Source organism: Chelonia mydas, chromosome 11 (genome assembly GCF_015237465.2).
Source record: "Chelonia mydas isolate rCheMyd1 chromosome 11, rCheMyd1.pri.v2, whole genome shotgun sequence".
Lineage (NCBI taxonomy): Eukaryota > Metazoa > Chordata > Testudines > Cheloniidae > Chelonia > Chelonia mydas.
This window is the reverse complement of record NC_051251.2, coordinates 36,266,641-36,279,351: the sequence shown is the minus strand read 5'-3', so window position 1 is coordinate 36,279,351 and position 12,711 is coordinate 36,266,641. Positions and strand designations below refer to the sequence as shown.

Genomic DNA, 12,711 nt, shown 5'->3' with positions numbered 1-12,711 from the left:
CAAATCCAAAATTCATCCCAAAGGAAGTTGCTGAATTCCACATAAACCAATGGACTCACTTACTGTTATGCTTCCCAAAGCCTCATGCTTTCAGTGAAGAGAGGAAACTTCCTTCTCTCAACGTCAGACAAGCACTGTCATTCTACCTGCAAAGGATAAAATCTTTTGAGAAATCACCAAGGCTATTTGTCGCTGTAGCAGAGTGAGCTCAGGGTCAAGCAGTATCTTCTCAAAGACTCTCTAAGTGGATTTCTGGCTGTATCATCCATTGCCTTTATCAGATGGTGCATCTGTCTCCCCCCAGATGAAGTGAGGGTCCATTCTACTAGAGCGCAGGTGACCTCAGTTGCATCTCTCCAAGAAGTCCCTCTGCTGGACATTTGTGAGGTGGAAACCTGGAGTTCCATCCGCACTTTTGCAAAGTATTACACATTAGCCCAAGCGTCTTCTGCTGACACCTTTGGATCTGTAGTGTTATAAGCATCTGTAATCCGGCATCCTTGCTCCCGCCCACATTTGAGTATTGCTTGCTGGTCACCCACATGTGGAATATATGTAGGGACCAGGACTTGAAGAAGAAAAGAATACTTACCACAGTTTTTGTGCATTCCTCAATTTCTGGGTGTCTGACCCAAGACTCTGAAGTCTGATTTACAGGAGTGCTGAGCACTCACAGCTGCAAGTAATGTCAATGGGGAGCTGTACTTTGAACATATAGTACTAATCAGGTCCTAGGTGTCTCAAATTGGGCATCCAAAATTAGTGCATACTTCTGACCTTAATCTCTGAGTCTCAGTTCCCTATTTATAAAATGGGGATAATAATAACCGCTCATCTGACCAGGTTGTTGTGATAATAAATTCACTAACATTTGTGAAGCACTTAGATACTATAATGATAAGCACCGTAGACAAGCCCAGGAGGAAATTAATAACTGGAGCAGTTTGAATAGTATACAGTAAATAAGGTCCGTGTGCACACATTAAGCAATGAGGAGAAAACAAAATATTAAATCGCTTCTTAAGTGAGCACCAACCATTTTGTGCACTGAGTGCGACATGGGCACTGTGGTAAAAATAGTATGTGATCATGTAATTAAAGACTGTATCACAGTGCACTGCATAGACAACCTTAATTCTGGCATTTCCTAATTTTGGAGTGCTTGACTTTGCAACCTTAATAATGTTGTTATGTGTTTATAGTACACATACAAACATATGAATCAAATATTCAAAGTTGTAAGTTAATGTAATATATTATTGTCACAATTTTAAACCATCAGAATTAATGAATAATTAAGGTTTGCCTAATAAACTTACTTTGCCTGCACTGCTAAAATAGGAGTGTGTGTGTATATCTATCTATCTATCTAATATCCATTCAACTCTCATTTACTTTATTTGAGAGAAGATTGATATACAGAGCTAAATCTTGTCTACTATACTCTTATAAGTAGTCTTCTTGAAAGTAGTATTACCTTGGTGCATTGACTGGCTGGAAGGCTTCAAATTCCAGTCAATCCCTTTGTTCTGTTTGATTCAGTAAGTTTGTTTAGCTCCATCTACAGTGGGCCAAAAACCAAATGTGGATTGTTAAAACTCTCCATAAGTATGATTCCAACAAAAACCTATTTCTAACCACAGTTTGGCTGTATGATATTTAAACATAGTTCCAACATAATTTGGTCATGTACAAACAAGGCTAGTAACTGTTTTTGTGACATTTTTTTATAAACAAATTTTAAACATGATTTCTAAACTCGTTCCCAGGCTGATGTGAAAAACTAGTGTTTTATTTTTTGGTATCTGTAAGATCAGTAAATTGTCTTAAAATTGAAGAAATGTATACCAGTGGTAAGCATACAGATTGGTTAGAAAAGAAAACTTTGCCAAACTTTGCCTACTCAATGGCTTTGTGAAAAGCGGTCTCAGTCCAGTTCCATCCCTTTAATCCACACATAGCTCCTATTTACTCAAGCTTTTTATGGGGCTGTATATTTGAATCTCTTATTGCAGAATGCTTGCCAGCATGACCACAATGGGATGTGTGTCAATTTCAGTATCTACCCAGCTCTTAAAATAGAGCAGACAAGAAAAGTATGGGTGTGGGGGACAAATGAGATACATCACATGCATCTCTGAAATCACAAAAATACCAGCATCCTGGGTTTGAGTAGGATGACTCACCAAGCTTCAGAGCAGCAGATTTAATACTGCTGTATGTTTTATTTCTGAGTTGTTGGTAGCTTTTCAGTGCCAAGAAAACATTCTATAAAATGTGATTTTCAGCAAGCGTCAACTCTGACAAGTGTCCCTTCAAATCTTCGGAGAAGGAAATCAAACATTTAGGATCAGTCTTCCAAAATCTCAGTATATGAGTGCAATAGGGCTTCATTATGAACTGAAGTTTTGAATTGTGCTATACACTTAGTTTGCTTTAGTTTTTAAGGCATTATGTTAATTTTGGCTACCCCTTATCTTTTTATCTTCTCTCCCTTCTCACCTACATTTATGGGCTCCCCACTTTTGCATCATCTGTCTTTCTCACCCCAACTTCACTGTACTGAAATTTTCCTCTTTGTCTTTTTTTCCTTGTTCCTGCCCTTTCTCTTTTTCCTTTAAATTTTCTCTTTTTGTTTCTTTAAAAATGAATTCTGTACTTATTTTCCCCTTTGAGTGATCCATACCCAAATCCTTAGTGCCTGTATGACTTATTAACCTTTCATCCCAGATGTACAGCATCTGCAAAACTTCTGGAGGTTCCACTTTTTGGATAAGACATAAAAACAAGTTCCTGACAATTGATGGTCATTAATAGATCTTTCCCTCTCTTCCACACACATATACATGTACAGCCCTCCAGACTCAGAAAACCCTTTCGTAGGCTCACTACCTACTTATCCCCTTCCTAACTGACAGCCACACTATCAGGTCAGAAGTCACAAACATACACTTTTTACTTATTGCTGAGCCTGAAGAAGAAGAAGAAACAAAGTAGCAGTGAAGGACTGTGGCTGCAGTGAGCATGTGCAATGTGACCAGTACTTTGAATTAGCTTGCTAGAAACCTCTTCTCTGTTACCATTTTCTTCTGCCTTCAGTCTGTGTACTGCAGAGCAAAAATTCTTCCAGTAGCAACAGGAATCCCTTTGCAACAGCTGGTGGTACTGCGCTCTGGTATCCATCAGACACACTGCACAGAGTAGGTGTTCACTGCAGATTTAGCTTAGGCTGTTATCCAACATCACAATTCCTGAGATGACTGCACCTGAGACCACTTTATGGCCTCCTTGAAGGCACCCTCCATGTCTTGGAGTGGAGTCCTGCAACTCTCTCCTTGACTGGTGATTTTGTCTGCAATTCCTCCTGCAATTCACTGTGATCACTTAAGCAGGTCTGACTTTAGTTCAGCACCTGACATCCTGTTCTTTCAGGGCCAGTGACAGGGTTAATCAGTGGCCAGCCAGTCTTCATAAAGCAAAGTATTATTTATTCTGAGCAAAAGCATTATAGAGAAGACATATCTTAAAAACAATAAACAGCTATTATGCATGCCTAGCTTACCAAGTATCACTCATCTTCCATACGGAGGCCCTAGCGGATTTAAAGTACTTCAGGTCCTCTTGCAGAGACTGTCCCTCTGGTCACAGTCTCATGTCAGTTCTTGGATTGGATGAAAGTGACCTCTCTCTCCATGTCAAGATGGTCACTTTATATAGTTTTCAATTCTTTGTTTGGTAGGTCTCTTTAACCAGGTCAAACCGTATATGCAATTTCCCTTGGGGAGAGGCTTCTCCACAGTTGTTACTTTCAAAGGGATTTTCATTAATTATACCCCAGTAATTTTCATTAATTTTACCCGAGGAAACTCTGTAGCTGCCCCATAAGAACACGTGAACGGTCATATTGGGTCAGACCAATGGTACATCTTGCCCAGTATTCTGTCTTTAGATAGTGGCCAGTGCCAGATGCTTCAGAGGAAATGAATAGATCAGGATGATCATCTTGTGATCCATCCTCTATTGTCCACTCCCAGCTTCTGGCAGTCAGAGGCTAGTAACATCCAGAGCGTGGAGTTGCATCACTGACCATCTTGGCTAATAGCCATTGGTAGACCTATTCTTCATGAACTTATCTAATTCTTTTTTGAATCCAGTTATACTTTTGGCCTTCAAATCATCACCTGGCAGTGAGTTCCACAGCTTGACTGTATTGTGTGAAAAAGTACTTCCTTGTGGTTGTTTTAAACCTTCTGCCTGTTAATTTCATTGGGTGACTCCTGGTTCCTGTGTTATGTGAAGGGGTAAATAACACTTCCTTATTCACTTTCTCCACACCATTCATGATTTTATAGACCTCTCTCATATCCCCCTTAGTCAGTTCTTCTCCAAGCTGAACAGTCCCAGTCTTTGTAATCTCTCCACATATGGAAGCTGTTAATCATTTTTGTTGCCCTTCTCTGTACCTTTTCGAATTCTAATATATCTTTTTTGAGATGGGGCAACCAGAACTGCATGAAGTATTCAAAGTGTGGGCATACCATAGATTTATATAGTGCCATTATGATATTTTCTGTCTTATTAATTATCCCTTTCCTAATGGTTCCTAACATTCTGGTAGCTTTTTTGACTGCTGCTACATATTGAGTGGATGTTTTCAGAGAACTAGCCACAATGACTTCAAGCTCTCTTTCTTGAGTGGTAACAGCTACTTTAGATCCCTTCATTCTTCCCATGGAGCACGAATACAATCCCTAGCCCATAAAAATACATATAACATGTATAAAGATGATACAATAGGCTGGATCTTCCACGCGTCCATAATATTTGTCACACCCAGGTATTGCCCCAATCTCTCACCTGAGTTTAGTGGTACTTTCAGTCTGGCCTAGCTGGGACAGCTGGGGTGTGTGTTAGAGCTCAGGTTCTATGTTCACTCAGGCTGTTAATTCACCCACTTTTCACTGAGGATGCAGGCTAAATCACTTGAGTGCTAATAGTCCTTCAGTGCCTTGCAACAATTCTCCTTATGTGGGCAAAAGGACAGACAGGTTCTCCCACAATTCACTGGGTAAGAATCATAGAGCAGCTCAGCTTTCCATAGCACAAAGAATCATGGGATATGACACACACAAGTGAGTATAGCACCTGTGAGGACACAGTAACTTGAGTATGGCTTTGCATTGTGGCTGCTCACGCCTGGGCTAGGCTAACCCTGGTGCTCAGACCGGTGTGTGGTCACCTAGGCTAACTCTGCAATGAAAGCATACCTACATTGTTTAGAGTGGCTGACAGTTGTGGAATTATTGGTTGATCTTAAACTTATTAGTCTCTAATGACTAGCTGCCTCTGACAGCTACAGTTATTTGTAGATGCAACAGTTGAGGACTCGGTAATGCTAGTCAAAAAAATAATGGCTCATTAAATCAGACTAGCCGAAATCTTTTAAAATAGGGTAAATTCTATCTACTAAAACAAATAAATACAAAATAAAGTTCCAAAAAATGTTAAATGTTTCATTGCACATTTGAAAGGAAAAATGTACAGTTAATTCAGCTCTAACAGCATTTATCAGGATTCTTGATGCTATTTGACACATTGACAGTCTAAATTAAAGATACCAATTTTCTGGCAATTTATATTGTCACTTCGATTTTATGTTCATGTTGAAGAAATCATTTATGCTGGTTTAAAATTGAATTGTGAAAATAATCTTAACATTCTGATGAATAAAGCAATAGTAATAATGTATCAGGTTACTTTGTTTTAGTCAAATGTATTATTTTGGAATTTTGGAGCTCAAATGTGTAAATGTGTAGTTCAGCCCCTTAACTCCTCTGAGGTAAAATCATACCAGTCAAAAACTATCCACCATCATAAAAATGTTTCATAAAACTGTTCAAGTTGTCCGTGGTAGAATTACTCGTGTAAAGTAAAGGACTGGGTTTATTCAACATTGTTTAAATGAGTTCAATATGTAGTGGTGGAAGATTTATGTAGTAATTTCTTACAGTTTTATGAAAATTATTTTCTAAACAGGTAATTTTTACGTTCTGGAAGGGCAAAATGATGCTCTGCTTTGTGGAAATGGCTCAGATGCAGGGTAAGGACATGTTTCATGACTTTTTATTGTACTATGTAGGAAAAGAATGCAGCATATTCAGATAAATATCCTGGAATAATTTGATTGACCAGCTGAATGAAATATCTGCCATGTCACATTAGATGTGTTATTGGGATTTGATTCTAGATGTCTGATCCCGGACTTGAGTTCCCAATCATAGCTAGCTGATCTGGTCAGGAGAGGTCAGTTTATTCTTCACTGGGTAGCCAATTCAAAGGCACTCAATAGTAACACATGCTTCTGGCTGGTTGAGAAGTAACAGAAGTACCAGGTAGGAAGGCATAAATGCCTCAATAGTCCGTGCTGCATATGTGCTGATTGATGAAGAATATCAGGCTATTGCAAGGGTGAGTGAAGAATATGGAGACAGACATTTGAAGGTGAAAATACTATTAATCAAGGAATTTACATTGTGTTTTAGAGTTTAAGACTAAATAGCTGACAGTTTGGTAGTAAGGCAATATGCAAGTGTTGCTAAGAAACAAAATGCAAATAGAAAATGCCCTTCTGCAGAATTGTGATGTTATACACAATTTGTCAGCTGTCTTTAAATGTAATTTTATAGAGTAGAGCTCTGTCCAACTGCTAGGAGTTCCTGTCTGATGAAGTGACCAAAAACAGCACTTCATAATCCCAAACTTCTATCAGGACCTAGCATCCACTGATATTAGAATAATTGTAAAAGATAACACCTAATATCTCTCCTTTTGTAGTCAATGTCCAGAAGGATATATATGTGTGAAAGCTGGTAGAAATCCCAACTATGGCTACACAAGTTTTGACACATTCAGCTGGGCATTCTTGTCACTGTTTCGACTGATGACTCAAGACTACTGGGAAAACCTTTATCAGTTGGTGAGAACATTTTGTGAAACAAAGACTAAGTATTTTTATACTATCAAATTATACAAAGAGTTTAATATCAGTTCTATTACATCTCTCATATAATCTGATGATGATGGATTCCTACAAAATGAAAAGTAGGTGATGGTAGCGTGGTGGTTATCCGCTCCTCCCCTGTGGGACTTAAAAGCCAGCCCTGGGAGAGACCCAGGGCTGAGGGCAAGAAAAGCTAGGCGGATTGGGGAAATGGCTGCAGCTGGGCCATGCCCCAATCAGGCCACAGCTGGGCCTATTAAGGGCCTGCTAGGCTGAAGCTTAGCCAGAGTCTCTCTCTCTGCGTTCAGAGAGGGAAGGGCCTGGCTGCAGGTACCTGAGGGAATACCTAGATTGGAGCAGGGCTGAGGGGAAAAGGCAAGGGGAGCTCTGGCCTGGAAACCCGCAGGCTGTGAGGCTTAGGTTAGGGCCTATTAGGTACTGCGGTTGTGAGGGGGAAGCCCACGGGTAGACAGAGGCTGCAGGTCCAAACCCCCTTGCCTGTGATAAGTGGCTGATACACTGCAGTCTGCCCTGGGGAGCAGGGCTAAGTGATGACTGGCAGTAGCCAAGACTGAGGTGAGGTGGCGGTAGTGGGTGGGAGTTCCCTGGGGAGGGGAGACCGTCAGGGATTGTTTGGGTTTACTGCCAGGGGGCAGCACCCCAATGGGAGGAGGCATCGGGTCCTGGGAGGGACTGAGGCCGGCGGTAAGGCGGATCACCAGATGGCAGAGGGCGCTCCAGAGGCTGATGAGCTAATTCTCAAGGAGGTGCCGCTGGGTGAGTCCTGCTCTATTACAGTGATTAATTCACATAGTAACATTAACAAGTTAATAAAGCTGTATTTATTATTACTTCCAGACACTACGTGCTGCTGGCAAAACATACATGATATTTTTTGTTCTGGTGATTTTCCTGGGCTCTTTCTATCTGATTAACTTGATCCTGGCTGTTGTTGCCATGGCCTATGAAGAGCAGAATCAAGCAAACATGGAAGAAGCGGAACAGAAAGAGGCAGAATTTCAGCAAATGCTTGAACAGCTGAGAAAGCAACAAGAAGCAGCTCAGGTGTAGTTGTGATTTTATATATTTATCAGTTAAATTGTTTATCATATTGTAATCTTGTATTAGTGCATCCAAATGAGTTTTCTATAGATATTGGTCATCAGATTTAGAATGGGTTTAGAGCCCTGTGTTATTAAGTATTCCCTATAACAATGGGTAGGCCCACTCTGTCTTCAAGAACAGAGCCGGCTCAGATGTTTTCATTGCTGGAAATAAAGACATTTTGCTGTGAGCAACCCAGCCTTGTGATCCAGAGGAGACTTCAAAAAAATGTATGCACTATTTGTTTGAGGATTTGTATTCCATAGCATATACAATGTGGTCAGCAGAGTATATTCCTTGGAAACCTTATAATTTAAGAAGAGAAGCAATATGTGAAGGGTGGGGGGACAGATATGGTCAGAATCTGCACATATTTAGGCAACAGGTATCTGCTATGCCATAGGAAACACTCTGTGACTTTAGCAAGCGGTAAGGATACAGAAAAGAGGTGAGAGAAAATCTCTGAGAAGAAGACAGCTACCTGAAAGTCTCAATGTGCAAAGGCTGCACCAGCCAAAGACTGGACTAGAAAGTTCTCTAGAAGTGAAATTAAAAAGTTTGATGTTTTAGTGTGCTGCCTAGTAATAATGATATGTAGCTCTTATGTGCTTTTCATTGGTAGATCTAATAATAGAAGTATTTATTGTGATATGGCAGGCAGCAGCAGTAGCAACAGCCTCTGCTGGATCAAGAGATCCCAGTGCAGAAGGCGGAATAGGGGGACTCTCAGAAAGTTCTTCTGATGCATCAAAGTTGAGTTCAAAGAGCGCTAAAGAGAGGAGGAACAGAAGGAAGAAGAGAAAGCAGAAAGAACAATATGGAGGAGAAGAGAAGGATGAAGATGAATTTCAAAAATCTGAATCAGAAGGCAGCATCAGAAAGAAAACTTTCCGATTTTCCATTGAAGGGAACAGACTGACATACGAAAAAAAGTATTCGTCCCCCCACCAGGTACTGTATAAAGTGTTGTTAGTTGAAAAGTGTATTAGAAGCATCAGGGGCTTTCAAAAATTGTTGCAGTATCATAGGTATAACAGTGTGACTTGTCTACATGAAGAAGGAAGACACCGAACTTTTATTTAATCCTAACTATCTTTATTGTTGCTGGTGTTTCAAGAGAATTTTACCTAACTGATATAGACAACTTGTTGAAAAAAATCCGTATAGAATTTAATGCAGAATAGTTTTTCTATAGAATTTGTAAATCAGAATATAATATGTAATAGGGAATTATATCCCTGTAATTGAATTCCATAAGTTGGTTTAAAAATTCTATAAAAATATATTCTCTGTTCAATATTATAGTATTGTTTTAGAGTAATTGCCATAGAACCCTATTGGTTTCATTCCTATTAAATGTTATAGAACTTGTCCATAAGTATATCCATGGATTTTATTTGTACTTGACTAATGTTTCCAGATCTTGCTTAAGTATGTAGAGGATGCTATGTTTATGTCTGTTCTGTTCTCATTTTATGCCAGTTATCTTGCTGATCCATACTCACAAATCTCATTGGCTTCAACAGGAGCTGGGGTGGCTCAGGTTCAGTTTTTGTTTTATTAATTCACAAATAGTGGATTTAAGTTTACAAAGCGAGTTCAGTGAAATTAATGCATATTAAAATCTGAAAGCAGAATTTGGTTCCTGGAAAAGATTATTAATTTATTTATGAAAACAACTTCTACAACATGTTAACTCCATTTTTATAAAAAAAAAAATACAGGGTTTAAGGGTTTCAGCTAATAATTATATTTTTATTTTCTTACAGTCTTTGCTGAGCATTCGTGGCTCCCTGTTTTCTCCAAGGCGCAACAGCAAAACAAGTCTTTTCAGCTTCAGAGGTCGAGCAAGGGATATAGGATCAGAAAATGACTTTGCTGATGATGAACACAGCACTTTTGAAGATAATGATAGCAGAAGAGATTCTCTTTTTGTGCCACGCAGACATGGTGAACGGCGCAACAGTAATATTAGTCAGGCCAGTAGGTCATCCAAGGTCCAGGCGGTGTTTCCAGCGAATGGGAAGATGCATAGCACTGTAGATTGCAATGGAGTAGTTTCCCTGGTTGGTGGACCATCTGTTCCTACGTCGCCTGTTGGACAACTTCTGCCAGAGGTGATAATAGATAAACCAGCTACTGATGACAATGTAAGGAAGATTTAAATAGCTCAGGCATGGTGGTCTTTTCTTACTGCACCAGCCTGTATTTTCTACAGAATGGAATTCCTTAGGAATAATCCTGGCTGGCCAAGCTATGAATGTTCCTGCATCTTGTAAAACCTTTAATATACTAACAAAATAAGTTTGAAATTTAAGTATTTACCTGCAAAAATTCTCAGAGCTAACAAGAAAAAATATCAAATTAATATGCAAGTATCTGTCTATTATATACCCATAAAAATAGGGTAGAACTTATTGTAGCTATTAAAAATTTTTATCTGGCCACATTGGATAAGATTTCAACTTACTATACAAATAAAAAGGGTATATAATAAAGGTTACCCTATGAATTCAGTCAACATGACCCTGAATTTGTTGTAGATCATTTTGATAGCATTGGACTTTATCAGCTCATTGCAATATAATAGTATACATTCAGCACTACCATATATGTTTTCATTCTTATGCGCTTTTCCCCCTTTTTTTGATGTAGGTCTCTAGTATAGAAAATAAACTAAACAGTTATTTGAGGCATCGCATTCATGCGCCCACCTTCAAAAACAAAAATGTCTGTGTGCACCTGTGTTGTAATCTATGTGTATATACAGATAACCAGATATTTTTAGAGACATTCTGCTATTGTATTTCAAGGTTGTCCATTTAGAGTACTTGGGAGTACACCAGCATGTGGAAGCGTGACTAAATCAGACTTTTTTTATTTGTTGTTATTTAAGACTGGATGGATACCTTGTAATTTTCCAACGAGACGTTTTATAAGTAGTAGTAAACATCTGCAAATTGAAAACATTTTACAATAATACGGTGGTTTTCAATATGTTTGACTCATTTCTCATAACTGAGATTTAGAGTGTTTGAATAATTATTCAATTTCATATTTCTCTCCCACAAACTTCATGTTATGTATTAAACTGAGGATTTCTAGTAACTGACTGTGCTGGAGGACGAGTGATTCAATTGAAAAAAATTCTTTAATATATTTTGAAAATGCTAGGTTAATGCAATAAGTAAGAAAAGTCTTGCATGATAAATTAAATTGCATGAAGCATGTATTCCTTCACATTTAGAAATTCAGTGTATATAGTATTTGCTTATTATATCACTCAAGATGATGATCCTATCCATTATTATTCTGTTTGCAGGGCATGACTACTGAAACGGAAACAAGAAAGAGAAGATCCAGTTCCTTTCATGTTTCTATGGATTTTCTGGAAGACCCTGCTCAAAGAGAGAGGGCAATGAGTATAGCTAGCATACTCACAAATACTATGGAAGGTGTGTAAAATATTGAATTTAAAATGTTAGTGTATTTTCAGTGAACTTCTGAAACTTTCATTTGAAACTAAAACAATAATTTTAGATATGTGTATATTAACCTGATATTGTCCCTCTATACCAGTGGGGCTGGAAAATGTTTAGTAAGTTGGGGTGCTGGCCCCCGTACCTCTGTCCACGCCCCACCCCTCCAAGCAGAGGCTGGGAGCAGGGCTGTGTCTCCGGGAGTGGGGCACCTGGACAGAGGTAAGGGGACCAGGACGGGTATGGGGCCAGGAACAGAGCCCTGGGCAGGGGATGGCAGCCAGGACCCCACATGCGGGACAAGGAGCAGAGCTCTGGCCGTGGGGCCTGGCGCAGGGCCCTGGGAGTGGAGCCCTGGAAGCAGGTGGCTGGGCTTGGGGCTCTGGGTATGGGGCCAGCGGCTGGAGAGCGGGGCCAGTGACCAGAACCTGAGCCCCAGGTGCGGGGTTAGGGAGCAGAGTGCGGGGCGGAGGGGTCAGGAGTGGGGCCCTGGGCATGGGGCTGGCACCAGGACCCGAGCCCCAGGCACAGGACCTGGGGAGTGGAGTCCCGGGCAGAGAGCTAGGAGCAGGGCCCCAGGTGCGGAGCCAGCAACAGGGGAGTGGGGCACAGGGCCAGCCCCCAGGACCTAATCACCCCTTCCTCCGCCCCCCACACCTCTACTTCCTGCACCTATGCTCTCAGGAAATATTTCTAGGTAGACTAAAAACTCCCAATCAATGTGTTTGTCTCACATTACTTAGTGAGACTTTTGTGTCATTGTTTTTTGACCATTCCATGTCATGTGGTCACAAAGCACTGATTTTGCTATTATAAAACTTATCATAGCTGCAAAAATCCATATCACTGTGCACAAAGTGGCTGCATAAGTATGTGTGTTTTTGTGCTCAAGTAAGAATTTCTTTTCAAGTAGATGAATATTTAATGGACATACTTGCTATATCAGGAGTTCTCAACCTTTTTCTTTTTGAGGCCCCCCCACAGCATGCTGTTAAAAACTCCCCGGCCCACCAGTGCCACAACAACTGTTTTTTCTGCATATAAAAACCAGGGCCAGCATTAGCTGGTAGCAAGCATGGCAATTGCCCGGGGCTCCACGCCACAGGGGCCCCACGACGTTAAATTGCC

The 12,711-nt window shown here is 40.2% G+C and overlaps 1 protein-coding gene across 11 annotated transcripts in view; it reads left to right on the top strand.

Annotated features, from left to right (window-relative positions):
* The window catches only part of LOC102938237 (sodium channel protein type 1 subunit alpha), a 171,479-nt gene that overhangs the window by 89,587 nt on the left and 69,181 nt on the right, over positions 1-12,711 (top strand). For 7 of the 11 annotated variants that reach the window (XM_043525360.1, XM_043525363.1, XM_043525366.1 and 4 more), the window contains 6 exons: positions 6,037-6,100; positions 6,835-6,976; positions 7,859-8,065; positions 8,762-9,055; positions 9,874-10,254; positions 11,427-11,559. In XM_043525360.1, coding sequence (XP_043381295.1) covers positions 6,037-6,100; positions 6,835-6,976; positions 7,859-8,065; positions 8,762-9,055; positions 9,874-10,254; positions 11,427-11,559 — 1,221 coding nt within the window. The remainder of the gene's footprint in view (positions 1-6,036; positions 6,101-6,834; positions 6,977-7,858; positions 8,066-8,761; positions 9,056-9,873; positions 10,255-11,426; positions 11,560-12,711) is intronic. The other 4 variants (XM_043525368.1, XM_043525367.1, XM_043525364.1 and 1 more) reach the window with 1 other exon arrangement.